A 26,926-nucleotide genomic window follows, 5' to 3' on the forward strand; every position below is an offset into this window, starting at 1 on the left:
CCCTTTCACCAATCACTGGGGGTGTACCGCCTGGCTCTGCCCTCTTCGGCGGCGCAGACCGTCCGTGGCTCCGGACGGTCTGCGATGCCTTCCCTGTGTTGCAATGGACAGTCCGCACATAGGGTCGGACGGTCCGCGATTGTGCAGGGTCGTCTTCTTCCTCACTGGAATCTAGATCTCATCCCCTAGGGGAGAGATCTTAGGGTGCTCCGGGTTGATAGGTCACCTAGGGCATCCCTAGATGACGTAGAGTTGCCTAAAATTAAGAGATCAATTCGAGTAAGTGATCTTGAGTGGACAACTAGATCTTGCCCCCGGGAGGGGTAAGATCCTATGGTCGTCTTGGGGTCGCGGGTCATACAAGACAGATCTAGACGACATAGAGTCGAATAGGGGTAGAGGTGGATATGCGGAAAGCTATAACTAGACTATGCTACGTCTACTCCTAGGGCAAGAATGATAAATAAAGTAACTGATTCGATTGGAATGTGTTCGAGGGTTCTCAATCGGTCGTACCCCTTCATATATAGGGGAGGTCTGGACCCGTTCCTAGGCGATAGCTAACAAACCTTATGTGATTAGATGGATAAACATGCATGAGATAAGGATAATCGTCCGAGTTAATCTGATCGCGGGGGCGCAAAGCGTCCGGGCCCTATGGTCGGACCGTCCGCCACTTTTGGTGTTCAACAGTGTTCAAGCACATTGTGACACCTATGTGAATCAAATATCTAATCAACGTACCTGAAGATTGATCACCATCTCCACTACTTAGTGTAATGCGCTGGATTGAATCAACACAAGAATTCATTCACTGTAAAGGACTTTGTTTAGAGACCGTTTAGAATAGTTTAGGATTTTATTTTTCCTTTAACCATACTACAAAGGAAGACATAAACTAGTAGTTTGATCTAGATAAGTCAAATGAGTTTAGTGTGGTGCACACTAATTCTATTTAGCTATAGGTGGCTTAGGAGATGTCGAAAAAAGCATGGATCAAAACTTATTTCCAAAGTTTCAAATTTGAACAAGTTTGAGAGTTTCGAGTTGCCAAACCCTATGTTTTATGGTCGTCAGATCGTAGTGCATTGTTCTGACACCTCCATATAAACAGCCCGAGAGAAACCAATCTAGGCCCTATGAGCAGTAGGACGCCGAATCAATGAATAGAGTCCCGCGATATAAAAAATATACCAGAGAGTTTCAGGGTGCGTCAGACTAGTCCGATAACAAGTGTCGGGCCATACAGCGCACTGTTTGATTTAGCATTCTTTTATAGGGTTGTTGAACCCTATGAACAGTGATAGCTTCGTACCAATATGGATGGGCCTGGCGGTTTGTGTGGTAAGTGTGGACTATACGCTCGTGATAGTAATTCAAACAACTAGTCCTAACATAGTATTACAACAATTATCATTGTGTCTCGTCGCACCAATGATATGATCTGAAGGTTACGGATTTTGCTAGAAGTTGCTATAATGGCTACTTGGACGGTTGGGTCTATAAATACCCCACCAATATACATTCACTAGCTCTTGCCCAATTTAATAGCAAAAACAACCTACATAGAGTGTGAAAAGAGCCATTGTCTAGTGAGGGACTTGAGCGTTGGATTTTGCTTGGTTAGTGGCCTCATTGGGACATAAGAGTAATTAGTATGTAGCAATTCATCCCATTGAGCTTGGTAGAGTCAAGTGGGAGTTTAGGTGAACGGCATCACCTAGATGGTGGTGGTCATCTAGAGTGTGTGGGTGACCTAGCTCGGGACTTGCACACAATTTCAGTAGTTCACCGTGCCAAAGAGATCAGTAATCATCTCACATAGAGCACTTAGTCCTTGTGTAGACAAGGACTGACACCCTTACGCGGATGCTCCAATGAGGATTAGTGGGAGTGTTGACTCTTTGAGACCTCATAAAAAGATTGAGTCATCTAACCCTAGCATTAGTATTTTACTTTTGAGCAATTTATTTCAAGAGTTTGCATTCTTAGAATTGCCATGACAGTATAGGGTTGAAAATAAGGGTGCAAATTTTTTGATTGTTGAGCTATTCTTTCACTTCGGATGACTTGAAGTGGGTTCGCCCTACAACAACACTATGTACAGTTGTACACCATAGTTTGTCGCCACATCTCACTCAAAAGCTAGTTCACCAAGCTATTGGTAAGGTTCAACTTGATTCTCTTTCCTAGAAATCCCAGATGAGAAAAGCATAGGAGAGCCAAAAGATATTTTCCTTCGACACACATTCCTACCACGGCCGGTCAGTCCCGTGACAGAAACATACATTACCTGCGTCTACATGAAACTACACACACTGTATTCAATCCTATGCACACAAGGTCAAACATACTTTTCAAGCTAGACTAATCTCAAACAAACAAATAAGTTAGATTATATTTATAATCCCAAACAAACAACCCCTAAAACAAATAAATTAGATTATATAATCTGAATAGATTATAATCCCAAACAAACAACCCCTAAGTCACATCTCAACTCGGTCTCTCAATAGGCACATGTATACATTTCTTTTTACATATACACATCGGGCACGGTACAACATTTATTAATTCAATTATCTTTGCAACTTAATATCCTGATTAGGGATAACCACCTAATTTATGCTGACAACATTCAGAGCACTGAGGTACACCAAAACCCAACAGTTCAACACCCGTTTGGATCCACATCAAAACAGGGAGTCAAGATACGAGTAGTTGTACAGGCGGCCAAATTGTAGCAGGCTGCCATACATCCTATCCCACACACCAACGAAAAGCGTGTCAGTGTCTGGGCTGAACGATGTGCCGGATATCTCGCCAAAGAAGTCCAGCTCCTGCCTTTTGTTGTAGTCACTCTTCACGTCGTAGATGTGCACAAAGTCAGCAGGTTCAGCCATGGACATGAACTGGCCATCCGAGGTGAAGCGGATGGACCGGATGGCTCCAAGGTTACCCCTCAACACATGGACGGATTTTGAAAGGTTCCTCACGTCCCAGATTCGGCATGTCTTGTCTTGGTTGCCGGTAGCAAATGTTCGCCCATCAGGGCTCCAAGCCGATGCAAATGAGTAGTCCCGATGTCCTTTTATGGAATGAACTGTCTGCATCCAGAAACAAAATCAAATGGTGAAATGACCTAATTCACATCATCACAACACTTTTACGATAACAGTCTATTAACTTGAGCTAAAAAAAGCACATTGATTAGCGATGGTACCTTTCCAGAGTTTGCATCAATAAGTAGACCATCAGGATCATCACCCACAATAACAACCACCTTTCTGTCAGGACTCAACGAAGCATGCTGCATCAATAAACTACAAGTAAACACAGATACGACAACAAAAGGCAAATAAAGAATTGCACTAAACTTGACCTACTCCCTTCATCCCAAATACATCTCACTTTATTTGTTCTAAATCAGGCTTCTTTAACTTTGACCAAGTTTTCTAGAAAAAAAATGCACCAACATCTACAACATAAAATCAGTCTTCATTAAATTCTCATGAAATATGCCTTGATGGTGCATTTATTGAACTTTACTTTGGAACAGAGCATACTTATTTGTGAAATTCATTCATATGTTGGACCCATTTATCCTCCACATTATGTTAGAAAAGGTGATAAGAGGGGATCTAAGGATCCCATGTCCAGAATGGCCAAGTATATTGAGTGCAAGCCACCCTTCTTTTATTAACACTGTATCCAGAAGATGGGACCCTACTATGTTATCAACTGTGGCAATAGAAATGTAAAGACATTTTGGATTTGTTCTACAAACCAACTATAGGTTTATGTCTTGGTATTGATAGATTCACCAACAGCAATAACCAATAGGTCAAAACATACCCAAGAAAGTAGAACAAGCTGATAATACAAGCACAACTATGGGGCATTGGCATACGAAATAAGCAATGAAGTTTGTATTCTGTAAATTTCATTTGCAGACAGCATGTGTAGAAAGATGTACCTTGTAATAATAGCACCAACAAGAAGATCCAAATATAGAACATTAAGGTAACAGAAATAGCTAAGAAACCAAAGAAACCTACATTCACTGGCCATTCAAACTGAAAATGCTTGAATAGCTGGAATCTCTCCATGTCATAGTATCTCACACCAGAGTCGTTATTTGATGCCATGAAGTGAACGGCGCCACTGGGGGTGCAAAAACAGAATTAGAATAAATATGTGTATGGTAAGGTAGCATCTTTAGTAACACAGATGGGAAGTTACCTAGAGGTATTAAATATCTCAACCGCATTTGTAATAGCATTATCATCATAAGTTGTTCGACAGCAAAAACTAATACCTTCCTGATCAAGGTGCTGCATTTGACATCAACAGAAGATATTCAATTGAACAAAAGATCAATATGGAGAGCACACAGAGAACTGAGATATAAGTTGTTGCCAGGGAACTGCTGGGCAGTGATGCTGGCATTCTTCCGTGCCGCCGATGTGCATCACCCGGCCTCGGCTGACTAGCTGATGCCTACTCAGCAATTGTCTGCACCATCCTTTTCTCCTTGCCGTCTCCGCCTCACTGAACCCGCATATCTCCTTCACCATCACCATCTCTCATGTTTAGAGTGGGTATGGGTGTAATGGGTATTACCCATTGACACCCTCCCCATATCCATATTTTACTGGATATATACCCTCCCCAAATAACACGGACATGAGTTTGAGTAAAGGACTGGATACCCAGTGACATCATTAGCCTAATGTGTGCATTATATGTCCAAGTTTCTATATAGGAAGATTCCAGTGGTAAGGACAGATAAAAGTAAAAATAGATATATAAAGTGGTTAGAAGAGATAATGTGACCACAGTCCACAGCAAAGATGCTGCGCCAACAGCTAGCACATCAACAGCATGGATTCAAACGAACTTGATCCATAGTTGTTAACTTACTTTACAGATCAGCTCTCCTTGAAACCCACCAGCTACCAGTAAATTGTCCTTGACTGTCAAGGTACTAACTTGAGTCTGATAAAACCCCTCTAATAAACTTCCTGCATGCTTCTGTACAACAATGCCTGTCATCAGTATAAGTTGAATAACAAGAGAGGATGGGAAGACAACACACAACATGAAAGAAAATGTTATTGTACCTCCCTTGGTGCCACATGTCCTTGGACGTTGATAAGTTCAGTATCCACACCACTCAATGCTGACCAGTGACGAATTGAGTAATGAGATACTAGGTAGATGTCGTGCTTGGACGTTGCCCATACCAAATTTCTAAGCTGCAGGCACAAATCAGATTCTTTGTTTCATATTACAGTATTATACCAAAACCATATAAAAGAGAGGGCAACATTGAACAAAAGTTCAAGACCATCTCAATAGGTTAGTTAAAATGCACGGAAATCTAAGTTTACTTTTGAAAAGCAAACATAGGCAGAACTGTGTAATTGGACCATGAAGATAGCCCTGGTCCCTGAATATAATGAACTATTATGTCAGTATAATATCTCCAAAAAGATGGAGTTGAATTAATACTGAAGGTACCACAACCCTCCACACATTTAACAGGTATACCATGTGCTTCCGTCACTATGCATGGCTTGCATGCAAAGCTTGAGTATTTTTTGCATAACTCAGTATACATCGAAGAAACCAACACCAGTGTGTTGTTGTTCCAATGTACATGCAGCTTCCTCTCAGAATCAATAGTTAGTTCGCAATCACAAATATCAAGTTGAGTGAAATAGACCAGCAGCTAAGTCACAATTGAGATAATCTTGTAATGTATTGTCATATGCTGATATTCATGAAGAAATTGCTCAGCGGATTTATTACAAAAAAATAATAATAACTCCAAGAGACAAAGTGACTATAAGTACAAAATTAGTTTATGAAATTTATAGCATACTCCTGTGAGGGAATGTCCAGAAAATTAGTGTGCTCTATCAACAAAATAACTAAACTCATAATTACCATGTATCATAATCTATCAAAGGATTAAGAATACACAAAGGAAGTTAACTCACCTGAAAATGTAGAATAGTTGATTTAACCGATCTAGTATTTCGTCTAAACTCATAGTATATCCCACCTTTCTCTGTTGGTTTGCAATCCTATTCCAAGGCAAGTGTCAAACACATGCGGATAGAAAATTTTACAAAGCCAAACTTCCAACAGGAGTAAGAGGCAAACCTTCATAGCTTCTTCTCCAGAGTTAGGTACATTCTCATAATTTTTGTACTGTTCTAATCTGGACTGTCTGTATTTTTTACGGGTTATGTTTATCTGCTCCCAGGGTATTCCTTGAATGTCCCTTCCTTTTCTTGCATCTGCTGATGAAGTATCTGGGATCTTATCATTCTAAAGGGGAAAATAGACAATCATTTAGAGCAATATAAGCGACTGTATAAGCAACTCAAACAATGTTTGAGTTGTAACACAAATGATACACCATGCCAGGGTTTTGGATGCAACGAAGTGCACAATAAACAATATAGCATTGGTTTTCTTGGAATGGATTGTATCATAGCTTTTCCATGTCAAACAGCAAGTTCAATCTCACAATTCATTTGCATGGGAAACCAAGGGTGGTACAATAGAAGGAAACCAAACTCATACAAAATTGTGTCTGTAAAACTAGAAGCTAAATATTATAAAGTCATAGAATAAACCATGAACACAACCATCATCTTATATACTATTATGCTTCCAAAGACAAACCTAAAATGACAGCAATTTACCAAGGGCTCAGACACCAAGACAAAATAAGCAACAACATAGCAAAGCCAACGGAGATTAAGGATAGAGAGGAGCACTTTTAGAAAGATAAAAGAGTAGTAGTAGTACCAAATCCATAATTTGGGTAGTTGCAATTTTCAGCAGGACATTTTGCAACTGTGTGAGGACATCACTCTATGATAAAGAAAACAGACAACTGCACGAGGTTATAAAGTACATGCAGTATGTAAAACAAGAACATTGATGTACATCAGCAGAATTACATGCTACCTAGCCAATAAGATTTGCACATGAGAAAAGCATATAGTGCTACTGTTAGAAGTAGCATGTTGGTAACATTGGAGCATCATGCAGCAAATAAATATCTCACTGGTTTGCTGCATATTGCGCTACCATTGCAAGTAGCAATGCAGCATATGCAAGAGATATGCTAAATCAGCATTCAAAATGGTACAAGCTTGTATTGTAGCCGTTGATGATATTATACTCGTCCAATAAGAATTGTGCATCTCAAAAGCTATGTGAAGACTCGATAGCACATGCAGTATATGAAAAAAGAAAAGGAAACACACTGGTTGTCCATAATCATTATCTTCCACATCAGAATCCCTAATCCCTTGCTGCTCGTCTACCATGTCATCAATGGGATCATCCATATCATAATCATCCTCCATCCCGTCAATGTCATCGTAGTCATCATAATAATTGGACATTGATCCTCTGATACCAGAGAAAGTGTCCACTGCCTGCAAACAGAAACACCAAACAACCGCGAGTGACCATGCCATCCTGAAATCAGTTGCATATTTGCAACGACAAAAACTACCTTGCCCAATCCATCCCACAACTAGCACTTTGCTATCACAAAAAAAAATGCACTCTTTGAAATTTGTGTTGGGCACATAACTCAGCGAATTATAGGCTTCTAGCATGCATACAACTTCCTAATTCTAACATCAGGGGGCGAACCCAGTAAAGCGCATGGGTGTACACATGTAGACCCGATTTTTTTCTGCAAACAATCGATGTTAGTAGGAATAATACATGCATATAGATTCGATCAGATCCGGATACAAATAGAAAGTTAGGGTTCGGGTGCTCGGTTTCGCACAGCAGGAAGGAAAGACCTAGGGATGGGTGTACCTTGTGGTACTCGTCGCCGGCGAAGTGCCCTAATACGACCTGGCCACCTGACGTAGGGCGGCAGCGACAGCCCCCCAGTCGTCGCCACGACACGAGAGGGGGGTGGGGACTGGGGAGCGCGTCTCCCGTCTCCGCACGCTGGGCCGCTGGGGTAATGGGAGATTGGGAGGAGAGAAAAAGGCACGGTTGCAGAATTGGCAAACAAAGTACAAGGCTGTTTGTTTCTATTTTTTTCTGACAATGTTTTTGATAGTCGCCTAGAGGGGGGGTGAATAGGGCGAAACTGAAATTTACAAAAATAATCACAACTACAAGCCGGGGTTAGCGTTAGTAATAATAAATGAGTCCGCAAGAGAGGGCGCAAAACAAATCGCAAGCAAGTAAAGAGAGTGACACGTGGATTTGTTTTACCGAGGTTCGGTTCTTGCAAACCTACTCCCCGTTGAGGAGGCCACAAAGGCCGGGTCTCTTTCAACCCTTCCCTCTCTCAAACGGTCCCTCGGACCGAGTGAGCTTTCCTTCTTCTCAATCAACCGGGAACAAAACTTCCCCGCAAGGGCCACCACACAATCGGTGCCTCTTGCCTCGGTTACAATTGAGTGTTGATCACAAGAGCAAAAGAGAAAGAAAGAATGCGATCCAAGCGCAAGAGCTCAAAAGAACACGGCAAATCTCTCTCGCTAGTCACTAAAGGCTTGAGTGGAATTGGAGAGGATTTGATCTCTTTGTATGTGTCTAGAATTGAATGCCTAGCTCTTGTAAGTGGTTGAGAAGTGGAAAACTTGGATAGCTATGAATGTGGGGTGGTTGGGGTATTTATAGCCCCAACCACCAAACTTGACCGTTGGCTGGAGGCTTCTGTTCGATGGCGCACCGGACAGTCCGGTGCACACCGGACAGTCCGGTGCCCCTGCCACGTCACCACTGCCGTTGGATTCTAGCCGTTGGAGCTTCTGACTTGTGGGCCCGCCTGGGTGTCCGGTGCACACCGGACATGCACTGTTTGATGTCCGGTGCACCGGTATGGGCAGCCCTGACGTCTGCGCGCGCTGCGCGCGCATTTAATGCCGCGCAGAGAGCCGTTGGCGCCGCAGAGAGCCGTTGCTCCGCTGGTACACCGGACAGTCCGGTGCACACCGGACAGTCCGGTGAATTATAGCGGAGCGGCTGTCGCGCGAACCCGAGGCTGGCGAGTTCCGGAGGCCGAGCTTCCTTGGAGCACCGGACATGTCCGGTGCACACCGGACAGTCCGGTGAATTATAGCGCGCCGGCTTCCGAGAAATCCCGAGGGCGAAGAGTTTGAGTCTGAGTCCCCTGGTGCACCGGACAGGTACTGTTCACTGTCCGGTGGCACACCGGACAGTCCGGTGCGCCATACCAGGGGTGCCCTCGGTTGCCCCTTTGCTCCTTTATTGAATCCAACACATGATCTTTTTATTGGCTAGATGTGAACCTTTTGCACCTGTATAACTTATACACTAGAGCAAACTAGTCAGTCCAATATTTGTGTTGGGCAATTCAACCACCAAAATTAATTAGGAACTAGGTGTAAGCCTAATTCCCTTTCAATCTCCCCCTTTTTGGTGATTGATGCCAACACAAACCAAAGCAAATGTAGAAGTGCATAATTGAACTAGTTTGCATAATGTAAGTGAAAAGGTTACTTGGAATTGAGCCAATATAACTACTTACAAGATATGCAAAGAATGTTTCTTTCTTATATAACATTTTGGACCACGTTTGCACCACATGTTTTGTTTTTGCAAATTCTTTTTGTAAATCCATTTCAAAGATCTTTTGCAAATAGTCAAAGGTACTTGAATAAGAGTTTGCAAAGCATTTTCAAGATTTGAAATTGTCTCCCCCTATTTCAAATGCTTTTCCTTTGACTAAACAAAACTCCCCCTAAAAGAGATCCACCTCTTAGTGTTCAAGAGGGTTTTGATATGCCGTTTTTGAAATACTACTTTCTCCCCCTTTTGAACACAATAGGATACCAAATGATAAAGACTTTTGGAAAGCACTAAGTTTTTGAATTTGGTGGTGGTGGTGCGGTCCTTTTGCTTTGGGCTCATTTCTCCCCCTTTTTGGCATGAATCGCCAAAAACGGAATCATTAGAGCCCTCGGTGTGCAATCTTCCCCTTTGGTCATAAATAAGTGAGTTAAGATTATACCAAAGACGAAGTCCTTTTGTGTTTGAGCTTTTACTCTCTCCCCCAAGGGTGAAGTCCTTTTCCTTGATGCTCATTTCTCCCCCGAAGAAGAGAGAGTTGCTCGGAGTGGTGGCGAAGTATGAGTTACGGAGTGGAAGCCTTTGTCTTCGCCGAAGACTCCAATTCCCTTTCAATATACCTATGACTTGGTTTGAAATAAACTTGAAAACACATTAGTCATAGCATATAAAAGAGATATGATCAAAGGTATTCAAAAGAGCTATGTGTGCAAGCTAGCAAAAGAAATTTCTAGAATCAAGAATATTGAGCTCATGCCTAAGTCTGGTAAAAGATTGTTCATCAAGTGGCTTGGTAAAGATATCGGCTAATTGATCTTTAGTATTAATGTAAGAAATCTCGATATCCCCCTTTTGTTGGTGATCCCTAAGAAAATGATACCGAATGGCTATGTGCTTAGTGCGGCTATGCTCGACGGGATTGTCGGCCATTTTGATTGCACTCTCATTATCACATAGCAAAGGGACTTTGGTTAATTTGTAACCGTAGTCCCGCAGGGTTTGCCTCATCCAAAGCAATTGCGCGCAACAATGTCCTGCGGCAATGTACTCGGCTTCGGCGGTGGAAAGAGCGACCGAATTTTGCTTCTTTGAAGCCCAGGACACCAGGGATCTTCCCAAGAACTGGCAAGTCCCTGATGTGCTCTTCCTATTAATTTTGCACCCCGCCCAATCGGCATCCGAATAACCAATTAAATCAAACGTGGATCCCCGAGGGTACCAAAGCCCAAACTTAGGTGTGTAAGCCAAATATCTCAAGATTCGTTTTACGGCCGTAAGGTGTGATTCCTTAGGGTCGGATTGGAATCTTGCACACATGCAAACGGAAAGCATAATGTCCGGTCGAGATGCACATAAATAAAGCAATGAACCAATCATCGACCGGTATACCTTTTGATCCACGGACTTACCTCCCGTGTCGAGGTCGAGATGCCCATTAGTTCCCATGGGTGTCTTGATGGGTTTGGCATCCTTCATCCCAAACTTAGCGAGAATGTCTTGAGTGTACTTCGTTTGGCTAATGAAGGTGCCCTCTCGGAGTTGCTTGACTTGGAATCCTAGAACATACTTCAACTCCCCCATCATCGACATCTCGAATTTCTGTGTCATGATCCTACTAAACTCTTCACATGTAGACTCGTTAGTAGACCCAAATATAATATCATCAACATAAATTTGGCATACAAACAAGTCATTTTCAAGAGTTTTAGTAAAGAGTGTAGGATCGGCCTTGCCGACTTTGAAGCCATTTGCAATAAGGAAATCTCTAAGGCATTCATACCATGCTCTTGGGGCTTGCTTGAGCCCATAAAGCGCCTTAGAGAGCCTATAAACATGGTTAGGATACTCACTGTCTTCAAAGCCGGGAGGTTGCTCAACATAGACCTCTTCCTTGATTGGTCCGTTGAGGAAGGCACTTTTCACGTCCATTTGATAGAGCTTAAAGCCATGGTAAGTAGCATAGGCCAATAATATGCGAATTGACTCAAGCCTAGCTACGGGTGCATAGGTTTCACCAAAATCCAAACCTTCGACTTGTGAATACCCTTTGGCCACGAGTCGAGCTTTGTTCCTTGTCACCACACCATGCTCATCTTGCTTGTTGCGGAAGACCCATTTGGTTCCTACAACATTTTGGTTAGGACGTGGAACTAAATGCCATACCTCATTCCTCGTGAAATTGTTGAGCTCCTCTTGCATTGCCACCACCCAATCCGAATCTTGGAGAGCTTCCTCTACCCTGTGTGGCTCAATAGAGGAAACAAAAGAGTAATGTTCACAAAAGTGAGCAACCCGAGATCGAGTAGTTACCCCCTTATGAATGTCGCCAAGGATGGTGTCGACGGGGTGATCTCGTTGGATTGCTTGGTGGACTCTTGGGTGTGGCGGTCTTGGTTCTTCCTCATCCTCCTTTTCTTGATCATTTGTATCTCCCCCTTGATCATTGCTATCATCTTGAGGTGGCTCGTCTTCTTGATTTTGCTCTTCATCATTTTGAGCCTCATCCTCATTTTGAGTTGGTGGAGATGCTTGCATGGAGGAGGATGGTTGATCTTGTGTACTTGGAGGCTCTTCGGATTCCTTAGGACACACATCCCCGATGGACATGTTCCTTAGCGCGATACATGGAGCCTGTTCTTCACCTATCTCATCAAGATCAACTTGCTCTACTTGAGAGCCGTTAGTTTCATCAAACACAACGTCACATGAGACTTCAACTAGTCCAGTGGACTTGTTAAAGACCCTATATGCCCTTGTGTTTGAGTCATAACCAAGTAAAAAGCCTTCTACAGTTTTAGGAGCAAATTTAGATTTTCTACCTCTTTTAATAAGAATGAAGCATTTGCTACCAAAAACTCTAAAATATGAAATGTTGGGCTTTTTACCGGTTAGGAGTTCATATGATGTCTTCTTGAGGATTCGGTGAAGATATAACCGGTTGATGGCGTAGCAGGCGGTGTTGACCGCTTCGGCCCAAAACCGGTCCGGTGTCTTGTACTCATCAAGCATGGTTCTTGCCATGTCCAATAGAGTTCGATTCTTCCTCTCCACTACACCATTTTGTTGTGGCGTGTAGGGAGAAGAGAACTCATGCTTGATGCCCTCCTCCTCAAGGAAGCTTTCAATTTGAGAGTTCTTGAACTCCGTCCCATTGTCGCTTCTTATTTTCTTGATCCTTAAGCCGAACTCATTTTGAGCTCGTCTCAAGAATCCCTTTAAGGTCTCTTGGGTTTGAGATTTTTCCTGTAAAAAGAATACCCAAGTGAAGCGAGAATAATCATCCACAATAACTAGACAGTACTTACTCCCGCCGATGCTTATGTAAGCGATCGGGCCGAATAGATCCATGTGTAGTAGCTCCAGCGGCCTGTCAGTCGTCATTATGTTCTTGTGTGGATGATGAGTGCCAACTTGCTTCCCTGCTTGGCATGCGCTACAAATCCTGTCTTTCTCAAAATGAACATTGGTTAGTCCTAAAATGTGCTCTCCCTTTAGAAGCTTATGAAGATTTTTCATCCCAACATGGGCTAGTCGGCGATGCCAGAGCCAACCCATGTTAGTCTTAGCAATTAAACATGTGTCGAGCTCAGCTCTATCAAAATCTACTAAGTATAGCTGACCCTCTAACACACCCTTAAATGCTATTGAATCATCACTTCTTCTAAAGACAGTGACACCTATATCAGTAAAAAGACAGTTGTAGCCCATTTGACATAATTGGGAAACAGAAAGCAAGTTGTAGTCTAATGAATCAACAAGAAAAACATTGGAAATGGAATGGTCAGGTGAAATAGCAATTTTACCCAAACCTTTGACCAACCCTTGATTTCCATCCCCAAATGTGATAGCTCGTTGGGGGTCTTTGTTTTTCTCATATGAGGAGAACATCCTTTTCTCCCCGGTCATGTGGTTTGTGCACCCGCTGTCGAGTATCCAACTTGAGCCCCCGGATGCATAAACCTACAAAACAAATTTAGTTCTTGACTTTAGGTACCCAAACTGTTTTGGGTCCTTTGGCATTAGATACAAGAACTTTGGGTACCCAAACACAAGTCTTGGAATCCTTGTGTTTGCCCCCAACAAATTTGGCAACTACCTTGCCGGATTTGCTAGTAAGCACATAAGATGCATCAAAAGTTTTAAATGAAATGCTATGTTCATTTGATGCATTAGGAATTTTCTTCTTAGGCAACTTAGCATGGGTTGGTTGCCTAGAGCTAGATGTCTCACCCTTATACATATAAGCATGATTAGGGCCAGAGTGAGACTTCCTAGAATGAATCTTTCTAATTTTGCTCTCAGGATAGCCGGCAGGGTACAAAATGTAACCCTCGTTATCCTGAGGCATGGGAGCCTTGCCCTTAACAAAGTTAGATAAGTTCTTTGGAGGGGCATTAAGTTTGACATTGTCTCCCCTTTGGAAGCCAATGCCATCCTTGATGCCAGGGCGTCTCCCATTATAGAGCATGCTTCTAGCCAATTTAAATTTTTCATTTTCTAAGTCATGCTCTCTAATCTTAGCATTTAGTTGAGCTATGTGATCATTTTGTTTTTTAATTAAGGCTAGGTGATCATGGACAGCATCAACATTAATATCTCTACATCTAGTACAAATGGAAATATGCTCAACATTAGATGTAGAGGGTTTGCAAGATTTTAGTTCAACAACCTTAGCATGCAACATATCATTTTTAGTTCTAAGGTCGGAAATAGTAGCATTGCAAACATCAATATCCTTAGCCTTAGCAATTAGTTTCTCATTCTCATTTCTAAGGCTAGCAATGGAAACATTTAACTCATCAATCCTAGCAAGCAAATCAACATTATCATTTCTAGGATTAATGCAAACATGAGAATCTACCTTAGCAATTAATTTAGCATTTTCATTTCTAAGGTTGGCAATAGTGTCATGGCACATGCTTAGCTCACTAGATAATTTGTTACATTTTTCTACTTCTAGAGCATAAGCATTTTTAACCTTAACATGTTTCTTATTCTCCTTGATTAGGAAGTCCTCTTGGGAGTCCAAGAGATCATCCTTTTCATGGATGGCACTAATTAGTTCATTTAATTTTTCCTTTTGTTCCATGTTAAGGTTAGCAAAAAGAATGCGCAAGTTATCCTCCTCATTTTTATCATCATCCTCATCACTAGATGTTTCATATTTAGTGGAGGACCTTGATTTTACCTTCTTTTTGCCGTCCTTGGCCATGAGACACTTGTGGCCGACGTTGGGGAAGAGAAGGCCTTTGGTGACGGCGATGTTGGCGGCGTCCTCGTCGTCGGAGGAGTCGCTTGAGCTTTCGTCGGAGTCCCACTCCCGACAAACATGGGCATCGCCGCCCTTCTTCTTGTAATACTTCTTCTTCTCCTTTCTTCTTCCCTTCTTGTCGTCGCCCCTGTCACTGTCACTAGACATAGGACATTTTGCAATAAAGTGACCGGGCTTACCACACTTGTAGCAAACCTTCTTGGAACGGGATTTGTAGTCCTTCCCCTTTCGTTGCTTGAGGATTTGCCTAAAGCTTTTGATGATTAGGGCCATTTCCTCATTGTCGAGCTTGGAGGCGTCAATTGGTTGTCTACTTGGTGTAGACTCCTCCTTCTTCTCCTCCGTTGCCTTAAAGGCCACCGGTTGCGCCTCGGATGTGGAAGGCTCGTCAAGCTCGTTGATCTTCTTGGAGCCCTTAATCATGCATTCAAAACTAACAAAATTCCCGATGACTTCCTCGGGGGTCATTAGTGGATATCTTGGATTACCACGAATTAATTGAACTTGTGTGGGGTTAAGGAAAATAAGAGCTCTTAGAATAACCTTAACCACTTCGTGGTCATCCCATTTTGTGCTCCCGAGGTTTCGCACTTGGTTCACCAAGGTCTTGAGCCGGTTGTACATGTCTTGTGGCTCCTCCCCTTGGCGAAGACGGAAGCGACCGAGCTCCCCCTCGATCGTTTCCCGCTTGGTGATCTTGGTGAGTTCATCACCTTCGTGCGCCGTCTTCAGAAGATCCCAAATCTCTTTGGCGTTCTTCAACCCTTGTACTTTGTTGTATTCCTCCTTGCTTAGGGAGGCAAGGAGGATGGTTGCGGCTTGGGAGTTGAAGTGCTCGATTTGGGCCACTTCGTCTGTGTCATAGTCCTCATCCCCTATCGATGGTACCTGTACACCATACTCAACAACATCCCATATACTCTTGTGGAGAGAGGTTAGATGAAATCGCATTAAATTACTCCACATAGCATAATCTTCACCATTAAAAGTTGGTGGTTTACCTAATGGGACGGAAAGTAGAGGTGTATGTTTAGGAACACGAGGATAGCGTAGGGGAATCTTACTATACTTCTTACGCTCTTGGCGTTTAGAAGTGACGGACGCCGCGTCGGAGCCGGAGGTAGATGTCGATGAAGTGTCGGTCTCGTAGTAGACCACCTTCCTCATCCTCTTGTGCTTGTCCCCACTCCGATGCGGCTTGTGAGAAGAAGATTTTTCCTTCTTCTCCTTGTGGTGAGAAGAGGAAGATCTTTTCTCCTTCCGCTTGGAGGAGTTCTTCTTCTTCTCCCTTTTCTTGGTACGGGACTCTTCCGATGAGGTGCTCCCTTGGCTTGTAGTGGGCTTGTCGCCGGTCTCCATCTCCTTCTTGGCGTGATCTCCCGACATCACTTCGAGCGGTTAAGCTCTAATGAAGCACCGGGCTCTGATACCAATTGATAGTCGCCTAGAGGGGGGGTGAATAGGGCGAAACTGAAATTTACAAAAATAATCACAACTACAAGCCGGGGTTAGCGTTAGTAATAATAAATGAGTCCGCAAGAGAGGGCGCAAAACAAATCGCAAGCAAGTAAAGAGAGTGACACGTGGATTTGTTTTACCGAGGTTCGGTTCTTGCAAACCTACTCCCCGTTGAGGAGGCCACAAAGGCCGGGTCTCTTTCAACCCTTCCCTCTCTCAAACGGTCCCTCGGACCGAGTGAGCTTTCCTTCTTCTCAATCAACCGGGAACAAAACTTCCCCGCAAGGGCCACCACACAATCGGTGCCTCTTGCCTCGGTTACAATTGAGTGTTGATCACAAGAGCAAAAGAGAAAGAAAGAATGCGATCCAAGCGCAAGAGCTCAAAAGAACACGGCAAATCTCTCTCGCTAGTCACTAAAGGCTTGAGTGGAATTGGAGAGGATTTGATCTCTTTGTATGTGTCTAGAATTGAATGCCTAGCTCTTGTAAGTGGTTGAGAAGTGGAAAACTTGGATAGCTATGAATGTGGGGTGGTTGGGGTATTTATAGCCCCAACCACCAAACTTGACCGTTGGCTGGAGGCTTCTGTTCGATGGCGCACCGGACAGTCCGGTGCACACCGGACAGTCCGGTGCCCCTGCCACGTCACCACTGCCGTTGGATTCTAGCCGTTGGAGCTTCTGACTTGTGGGCCCGCCTGGGTGTCCGGTGCACACCGGACATGCACTGTTTGATGTCCGGTGCACCGGTATGGGCAGCCCTGACGTCTGCGCGCGCTGCGCGCGCATTTAATGCCGCGCAGAGAGCCGTTGGCGCCGCAGAGAGCCGTTGCTCCGCTGGTACACCGGACAGTCCGGTGCACACCGGACAGTCCGGTGAATTATAGCGGAGCGGCTGTCGCGCGAACCCGAGGCTGGCGAGTTCCGGAGGCCGAGCTTCCTTGGAGCACCGGACATGTCCGGTGCACACCGGACAGTCCGGTGAATTTGAAAGGGAATTAGGCTCACACCTAGTCCCTAATTAATTTTGGTGGTTGAATCGCCCAACACAAATAATTGGACTAACTAGTTTGCTCTAGATTATATGCTCTACAGGTGCCAAAGGTTCATCTATAACTATACTAAATCGACTGTCCGGAATACCGTAGATTATTCCGGACAGGAGAAGCTTTTTGGAAAAACAGGCCAAGCGCGGACCGTCCGGGCCCTTGCGGCGGACCGTCCGCGACATCGGAATATCCCTCGGACAGAACCAATGCAAAAACACAAGTTTCCACTACAGACCGTCCGGAGGAAAAGCAAAGACCGTCCGAGCCCTCGCGCGGACCGTCCGGCCTCAGGCGCGGACCGTCCGATCGGTAAGAAACCGAAATACCCGAAGGTAACGGGTTCGGAGAAATGAATTATAGAGGGCCTCGCGGACCGTCCGGGGTGCACGACCGGACCGTCCGCGACTGGCTCTGTCTGACATCTGACGACGCATTAAATGCAATATAGCCGTTGATATAGCCGTTACTGCTGACCGTTGCATTTTCAGCCGTTGATCTACAGGGGCGGACCGTCCGCACCAGGAGGGCGGACCGTCCGCGCTCGGCAGAAAGGCCCAACGGCTAGGAAGTGGTTGGTGGCTATAAATACAACCCCAACCACCTTCGTTCACTTCATCCAAGCATTCCAACCTTCAACATTCAATACAAGAGCTAGCAATCCATTCCAAGACACACTCAAAGCCTCCATCTCTCCAAGTTTCACAATTGAGAAAAGAGATCATTAGTGATTAGTAGCTTGAGAGAGAAAGTGATCCGTGTGTTATTTGTCGCTCTTGTTGCTTGGCTTTTTAATCGTGCTTTCTTGATTCTTTCATTACGATCAAACTCACTTGTAATTGAGGCAAGAGACACCAATCTTGTGGTGATCCTTGTAGGAACTTTGTGTTCCGAGTGACTGAGAAAAGAAAGCTCACTCGATCCGTGGATCGTTTGAGAGAGGGAAGGGTTGAAAGAGACCCGGCCTTTGTGGCCTCCTCAACGGGGAGTAGGTTTGCAAGAACCGAACCTCGGTAAAACAAATCCGCGTGTCACACTCTCCATTTGGTTGCGATTTGTTTTCCACCCTCTCTCGCGGACTCATTTATTATTACTAACGCTAACCCCGGCTTGTAGTTGTGATTATTTTGTAAATTTCAGTTTCGCCCTATTCACCCCCCCTCTAGGCGACTATCAATTGGTATCAGAGCCCGGTGCTTCATTAGAGCCTAACCGCTCGAAGTGATGTCGGGAGATCACGCCAAGAAGGAGATGGAGACCGGCGACGACAAGCCCACTACAAGCCAAGGGAGCACTTCATCTTCATCGGAAGAGTCCCGCACCAAGAGAAGAGAGAAGAAGAAGAAATCCTCCAAGCGGAAGGAGAAAAGATCTTCCTCTTCTCACCATAAGGAGAAGAAGGAAAAATCTTCTCACAAGCCGCATCGGAGTGGGGACAAGCACAAAAGGATGAGGAAGGTGGTCTTCTACGAGACCGACACTTCAACGACCTCCACCTCCGGCTCCGACGCGGCGTCCGTCACTTCTAAACGCCAAGAGCGTAAGAAGTATAGTAAGATCCCCCTACGTTACCCTCGCGTTCCTAAACATACACCTTTCCTTTCCGTCCCATTAGGCAAACCACCAACTTTTAATGGTGAAGATTATGCTATGTGGAGTAATTTGATGCAATGTCATCTAATCTCTCTCCACAAAAGTTTATGGGATATTGTTGAGTATGGTGTACAGGTACCATCCGTAGGGGATGAGGACTACGACACGGACGAAGTGGCCCAAATCGAGCACTTCAACTCTCAAGCCAAAACCATTCTCCTTGCCTCTTTAAGCAAGGAGGAATACAACAAAGTACAAGGGTTGAAGAACGCCAAGGAGATTTGGGACCTACTCAAGACGGCGCATGAGGGTGATGAACTCACCAAGATCACCAAGCGGGAAACGATCGAGGGGGAGCTCGGTCGCTTCCGTCTTCGCCAAGGGGAGGAGCCACAAGACATGTACAACCGGCTCAAGACCTTGGTGAACCAAGTGCGCAACCTAGGGAGCACAAAATGGGATGACCACGAAGTGGTTAAGGTTATTCTGAGAGCCCTTATTTTCCTTAACCCTACTCAAGTACAATTAATTCGTGGCAATCCTAGATATACACAAATGACCCCCGAGGAAGTCATCGGGAATTTTGTTAGTTTTGAATGCATGATTAAGGGCTCCAAGAAGATCAACGAGCTTGATGAGCCTTCCACATCCGAGGCGCAACCCGTGGCCTTCAAGGCAACGGAGGAGAAGAAGGAGGAGTCTACACCAAGCAGACAACCAATTGACGCCTCCAAGCTCGACAACGAGGAGATGGCCCTAATCATCAAAAGCTTCCGGCAAATCCTCAAGCAACGGAAGGGGAAGGACTACAAATCCCGTTCCAAGAAGGTTTGCTACAAGTGTGGTAAGCCCGGTCACTTTATTGCTAAATGTCCATTATCAAGTGATAGTGACAGGGACAACGACAAGAAGGGCAAGAGGAAGGAAAGGAAGAAGTACTATAAGAAGAAGGGCGGCGATGCCCATGTTTGTCGGGAGTGGGACTCCGACGAAAGCTCAAGCGACTCCTCCGACGACGAGGACGCCGCCAACATCGCCGTCACCAAAGGCCTCCTCTTCCCCAACGTCGGCCACAAGTGCCTCATGGCCAAGGACGGCAAAAAGAAGGTAAAATCAAAGTCCTCCACTAAATATGAAACATCTAGTGATGAGGATGATAAAAATGAAGAGGATAACTTGCGTATTCTTTTTGCCAACCTTAACATGGAACAAAAAGAAAAATTAAATGAGCTAATCAGTGCTATCCACGAAAAGGATGATCTCTTGGACTCCCAAGAAGACTTCCTAATCAAGGAAAACAAGAAACATGTTAAGGTTAAAAATGCTTACGCTCTACAAGTTGAAAAATGTGAAAAACTGTCTAGTGAGCTAAGCACTTGCCGTGAGATAATTGACAACCTTAGAAATGAAAACGCTACTTTAAATGCTAAGGTTGATTCACATGTTTGTAATGTTTCAATTACCAATCTTAGAGATGATAACGTTGACTTGCTTGCTAAGATTGATGAATTGAATGCATCTCTTGCTATCCTTAGATTAGAGAATGAAAATTTAATTGCTAAGGTTAAAGATTTTAATGTTTGCAATGCTACTATTTCCGACCTTAGAACTAAGAATGAAATGTTGCATGCTAAGGTTGTAGAACTTAAATCTTGCAAACCCTCTACATCTAATGTTGAGCATGTTTCTATTTGCACTAGATGTAGAGATATTAATGTTGATGCTATCCATGATCACCTTGACTTAATTAAAAAACAAAATGATCACATAGCACAACTTAATGCTAAAATTAGAGAGCATGACTTAGAAAATGAAAAATTTAAATTGGCTAGAAGCATGCTCTATAATGGGAGACGCCCGGGCATTAAGGACGGCATTGGCTTTCAAAGGGGAGACAATGTCAAAATTAATGCCCCACCTAAAAATTTGTCTAACTTTGTTAAGGGCAAGGCTCCCATGCCTCAGGATAACGAGGGTTACATTTTGTACCCTGCCGGTTATCCCGAGAGCAAAATTAGGAGAATTCACTCTAGGAAGTCTCACTCTGGCCCTAACCATGCTTTTATGTATAAGGGTGAGACATCTAGCTCTAGGCAACCAACCCGTGCCAAGTTGCCTAGAAAGAAAACTCCTAATGCATCAAATGATCATGCCATTTCATTTAAAACTTTTGATGCATCTTATGTGCTTACTAGCAAATCCGGCAAGGTAGTTGCCAAATTTGTTGGGGGCAAGCACAAGGGTTCCAAGACTTGTGTTTGGGTACCCAAAGTTCTTGTATCTAATGCCAAAGGACCCAAAACCGTTTGGGTACCTAAAACAAAGAACTAAACTTGTTTTGTAGGTTTATGCATCCGGGGGCTCAAGTTGGATACTCGACAGTGGGTGCACAAACCATATGACAGGGGAGAAAAAGATGTTCTCCTCATATGAGAAAAACCAAGATCCCCAACGAGCTATCACATTCGGGGATGGAAATCAAGGTTTGGTCAAAGGTTTGGGTAAAATTGCTATATCACCTGACCATACTATTTCCAATGTTTTTCTTGTAGATTCTTTAGATTACAATTTGCTTTCCGTATCCCAATTATGTAAAATGGGCTACAACTGTCTCTTTACTGATACTGGTGTTACTGTCTTTAGAAGAAGTGACGATTCAATAGCTTTTAAGGGAGTGTTAGAGGGTCAGCTATACTTGGTAGATTTTGAAAGAGCTGAACTCGACACTTGCTTAGTTGCTAAGACTAACTTGGGTTGGCTTTGGCACCGCCGACTAGCCCATGTTGGAATGAAGAATCTTCACAAGCTTCTAAAGGGAGAACACATTTTAGGACTAACAAATGTTCATTTTGAGAAAGACAGGATTTGTAGCGCATGTCAAGCAGGGAAGCAAGTTGGCACTCATCATCCACACAAGAACATAATGACTACCGACAGGCCACTGGAGCTCCTACACATGGATTTGTTCGGCCCGATCGCTTACATAAGCATCGGCGGTAGTAAGTATTGTCTCGTAATTGTGGATGATTATTCTCGCTTCACTTGGGTATTCTTTTTACAGGAAAAATCTCAAACCCAAGAGACCTTAAAGGGATTCTTGAGACGAGCTCAAAATGAGTTCGGCTTAAGGATCAAGAAAATAAGAAGCGACAATGGGACGGAGTTCAAGAACTCTCAAATTGAAAGCTTTCTTGAGGAGGAGGGCATCAAGCATGAGTTCTCTTCTCCCTACACGCCACAACAAAATGGTGTAGTGGAGAGGAAGAATCGAACTCTATTGGACATGGCAAGAACCATGCTTGATGAGTACAAGACACCGGACCGGTTTTGGGCCGAAGCGGTCAACACCGCCTGCTACGCCATCAACCGGTTATATCTTCACCGAATCCTCAAGAAGACATCATATGAACTCCTAACCGGTAAAAAGCCCAATATTTCATATTTTAGAGTTTTTGGTAGCAAATGCTTCATTCTTATTAAAAGAGGTAGAAAATCAAAATTTGCTCCTAAAACTGTAGAAGGCTTTTTACTTGGTTATGACTCAAACACAAGGGCATATAGGGTCTTTAACAAGTCCACTGGACTAGTTGAAGTCTCGTGTGACGTTGTGTTTGATGAAACTAACGGCTCTCAAGTGGAGCATGTTGATCTTGATGAGATAGGTGAAGAACAGGCTCCATGTATCGCGCTAAGGAACATGTCCATCGGGGATGTGTGTCCTAAGGAATCCGAAGAGCCTCCAAGTACACAAGATCAACCATCCTCCTCCATGCAAGCATCTCCACCAACTCAAAATGAGGATGAGGCTCAAAATGATGAAAAGCAAAATCAAGAAGACGAGCCACCTCAAGATGATAGCAATGATCAAGGGGGAGATGCAAATGATCAAGAAAAGGAGGATGAGGAAGAGCCAAGACCGCCACACCCAAGAGTCCACCAAGCAATACAACGAGATCACCCCGTCGACACCATCCTCGGCGACATTCATAAGGGGGTAACTACTCGATCTCGGGTTGCACATTTTTGTGAACATTACTCTTTTGTTTCCTCTATTGAGCCACACAGGGTAGAGGAAGCACTTCAAGATTCGGATTGGGTGATGGCGATGCAAGAGGAGCTCAACAATTTCACAAGGAATGAGGTATGGCATTTAGTTCCACGTCCTAATCAAAATGTTGTAGGAACCAAGTGGGTCTTCCGCAACAAGCAAGATGAGCATGGTGTGGTGACAAGGAACAAAGCTCGACTCGTGGCCAAAGGGTATTCACAAGTCGAAGGTTTGGATTTTGGTGAAACCTATGCACCCGTAGCTAGGCTTGAGTCAATTCGCATATTATTGGCCTATGCTACTTACCATGGCTTTAAGCTCTATCAAATGGACGTGAAAAGTGCCTTCCTCAACGGACCAATCAAGGAAGAGGTCTATGTTGAGCAACCTCCCGGCTTTGAAGACAGTAAGTACCCTAACCATGTCTATAGGCTCTCTAAGGCGCTTTATGGGCTCAAGCAAGCCCCAAGAGCATGGTATGAATGCCTAAGAGATTTCCTTATTGCTAATGGCTTCAAAGTTGGCAAGGCCGATCCTACACTCTTTACTAAAACTCTTGAAAATGACTTGTTTGTATGCCAAATTTATGTTGATGATATTATATTTGGGTCTACTAACGAGTCTACATGTGAAGAGTTTAGTAGGATCATGACACAGAAATTCGAGATGTCGATGATGGGGGAGTTGAAGTATTTTCTAGGATTCCAAGTCAAGCAACTTCGAGAGGGCACCTTCATTAGCCAAACGAAGTACACTCAAGACATTCTTGCTAAGTTTGGGATGAAGGATGCCAAACCCATCAAGACACCCATGGGAACTAATGGGCATCTCGACCTCGACACGGGGGGTAAGTCCGTGGATCAAAAGGTATACCGGTCGATGATTGGTTCATTGCTTTATTTATGTGCATCTCGACCAGACATTATGCTTTCCGTTTGCATGTGTGCAAGATTTCAAGCCGACCCTAAGGAATCACACCTTACGGCCGTAAAACGAATCTTGAGATATTTGGCTTATACTCCTAAGTTTGGGCTTTGGTACCCTCGGGGATCCACATTTGATTTAATTGGTTATTCGGATGCCGATTGGGCGGGGTGCAAAATTAATAGGAAGAGCACATCAGGGACTTGCCAGTTCTTGGGAAGATCCTTGGTGTCTTGGGCTTCAAAGAAGCAAAATTCGGTCGCTCTTTCCACCGCCGAAGCCGAGTACATTGCCGCAGGACATTGTTGCGCGCAATTGCTTTGGATGAGGCAAACCCTGCGGGACTACGGTTACAAATTAACCAAAGTCCCTTTGCTATGTGATAATGAGAGTGCAATCAAAATGGCCGACAATCCCGTCGAGCATAGCCGCACTAAGCATATAGCTATTCGGTATCATTTTCTTAGGGATCACCAACAAAAGGGGGATATCGAGATTTCTTACATTAATACTAAAAATCAATTAGCCGATATCTTTACCAAACCACTTGATGAACAATCTTTTACCAGACTTAGGCATGAGCTCAATATTCTTGATTCTAGAAATTTCTTTTGCTAAGCTTGCACACATAGCTCATTTGAATACCTTTGATCATATCTCTTCTATATGCTATGACTAATGTGTTTTCAAGTCTATTTCAAACCAAGTCATAGGTATATTGAAAGGGAATTGGAGTCTTCGGCGAAGACAAAGGCTTCCACTCCGTAACTCATACTTCGCCACCACTCCGAGCAACTCTCTCTTCTTTGGGGGAGAAATGAGCATCAAGGAAAAGGACTTCATCCTTGGGGGAGAGAGTAAAAGCTCAAACGCAAAAGGACTTCGTCTTTGGTATAATCTTAACTCACTTATTTATGACCAAAGGGGAAGAACTTACTTCTAGGACTCTAATGATTCCGTTTTTGGCGATTCATGCCAAAAAGGGGGAGAAATGAGCCCAAAGCAAAAGGACCGCACCACCACCACCAAATTCAAAAACTTAGTGCTTTCCAAAAGTCTTTATCATTTGGTATCCTATTGTGTTCAAAAGGGGGAGAAAGTAGTATTTCAAAAATGGTATATCAAAAACCCTCTTGAACGCTAAGAGGAGGATTTCATTTAGGGGGAGTTTTGTTTAGTCAAAGGAAAAGCATTTGAAACAGGGGGAGAGAATTTCAAATCTTGAAAATGCTTCTCAAAATCTTATTCATTTACCTTTGATTATTTGCAAAAGAACTTTGAAAAGGATTTACAAAAGAGTTTGCAAAACCAAAACATGTGGTGCAAGCGTGGTCCAAAACGTTATATAAGAAAGAAACAATTCATGCATATTTTGTAAGTATTTACATTGGCTCAATTCCAAGCAACCTTTGCACTTACATTATGCAAACTAGTTCAATTATGCACTTCTATATTTGCTTTGGTTTGTGTTGGCATCAATCACCAAAAAGGGGGAGATTGAAAGGGAATTAGGCTCACACCTAGTCCCTAATTAATTTTGGTGGTTGAATCGCCCAACACAAATAATTGGACTAACTAGTTTGCTCTAGATTATATGCTCTACAGGTGCCAAAGGTTCATCTATAACTATACTAAATCGACTGTCCGGAATACCGTAGATTATTCCGGACAGGAGAAGCTTTTTGGAAAAACAGGCCAAGCGCGGACCGTCCGGGCCCTTGCGGCGGACCGTCCGCGACATCGGAATATCCCTCGGACAGAACCAATGCAAAAACACAAGTTTCCACTACAGACCGTCCGGAGGAAAAGCAAAGACCGTCCGAGCCCTCGCGCGGACCGTCCGGCCTCAGGCGCGGACCGTCCGATCGGTAAGAAACCGAAATACCCGAAGGTAACGGGTTCGGAGAAATGAATTATAGAGGGCCTCGCGGACCGTCCGGGGTGCACGACCGGACCGTCCGCGACTGGCTCTGTCTGACATCTGACGACGCATTAAATGCAATATAGCCGTTGATATAGCCGTTACTGCTGACCGTTGCATTTTCAGCCGTTGATCTACAGGGGCGGACCGTCCGCACCAGGAGGGCGGACCGTCCGCGCTCGGCAGAAAGGCCCAACGGCTAGGAAGTGGTTGGTGGCTATAAATACAACCCCAACCACCTTCGTTCACTTCATCCAAGCATTCCAACCTTCAACATTCAATACAAGAGCTAGCAATCCATTCCAAGACACACTCAAAGCCTCCATCTCTCCAAGTTTCACAATTGAGAAAAGAGATCATTAGTGATTAGTAGCTTGAGAGAGAAAGTGATCCGTGTGTTATTTGTCGCTCTTGTTGCTTGGCTTTTTAATCGTGCTTTCTTGATTCTTTCATTACGATCAAACTCACTTGTAATTGAGGCAAGAGACACCAATCTTGTGGTGATCCTTGTAGGAACTTTGTGTTCCGAGTGACTGAGAAAAGAAAGCTCACTCGATCCGTGGATCGTTTGAGAGAGGGAAGGGTTGAAAGAGACCCGGCCTTTGTGGCCTCCTCAACGGGGAGTAGGTTTGCAAGAACCGAACCTCGGTAAAACAAATCCGCGTGTCACACTCTCCATTTGGTTGCGATTTGTTTTCCACCCTCTCTCGCGGACTCATTTATTATTACTAACGCTAACCCCGGCTTGTAGTTGTGATTATTTTGTAAATTTCAGTTTCGCCCTATTCACCCCCCCTCTAGGCGACTATCAGAATTATAGCGCGCCGGCTTCCGAGAAATCCCGAGGGCGAAGAGTTTGAGTCTGAGTCCCCTGGTGCACCGGACAGGTACTGTTCACTGTCCGGTGGCACACCGGACAGTCCGGTGCGCCATACCAGGGGTGCCCTCGGTTGCCCCTTTGCTCCTTTATTGAATCCAACACATGATCTTTTTATTGGCTAGATGTGAACCTTTTGCACCTGTATAACTTATACACTAGAGCAAACTAGTCAGTCCAATATTTGTGTTG

General features: G+C 44.1%; 1 protein-coding gene across 1 annotated transcript; it reads right to left on the reverse strand.

Moving 5' to 3' along the window:
• Positions 1–2,426: 2,426 nt before the first annotated feature.
• LOC100383087 (uncharacterized) lies at positions 2,427–8,012 on the reverse strand. Its single transcript, NM_001175758.1, has 9 exons — positions 7,861–8,012; positions 7,290–7,463; positions 6,172–6,339; positions 6,006–6,092; positions 5,124–5,258; positions 4,243–5,034; positions 4,059–4,164; positions 3,224–3,310; positions 2,427–3,107 (listed from the first exon to the last, which is right to left on the reverse strand). The coding sequence occupies exons 6-9, from the start codon at positions 4,338–4,340 to the stop codon at positions 2,694–2,696; spliced, it is 705 nt and encodes a 234-aa protein (NP_001169229.1). The 5' UTR covers positions 4,341–5,034; positions 5,124–5,258; positions 6,006–6,092; positions 6,172–6,339; positions 7,290–7,463; positions 7,861–8,012; the 3' UTR covers positions 2,427–2,693.
• Positions 8,013–26,926: the final 18,914 nt, after the last annotated feature.

The sequence above is a fragment of the Zea mays genome, chromosome 5 (genome assembly GCF_902167145.1).
Source record: "Zea mays cultivar B73 chromosome 5, Zm-B73-REFERENCE-NAM-5.0, whole genome shotgun sequence".
Classification (NCBI taxonomy): domain Eukaryota; kingdom Viridiplantae; phylum Streptophyta; class Magnoliopsida; order Poales; family Poaceae; genus Zea; species Zea mays.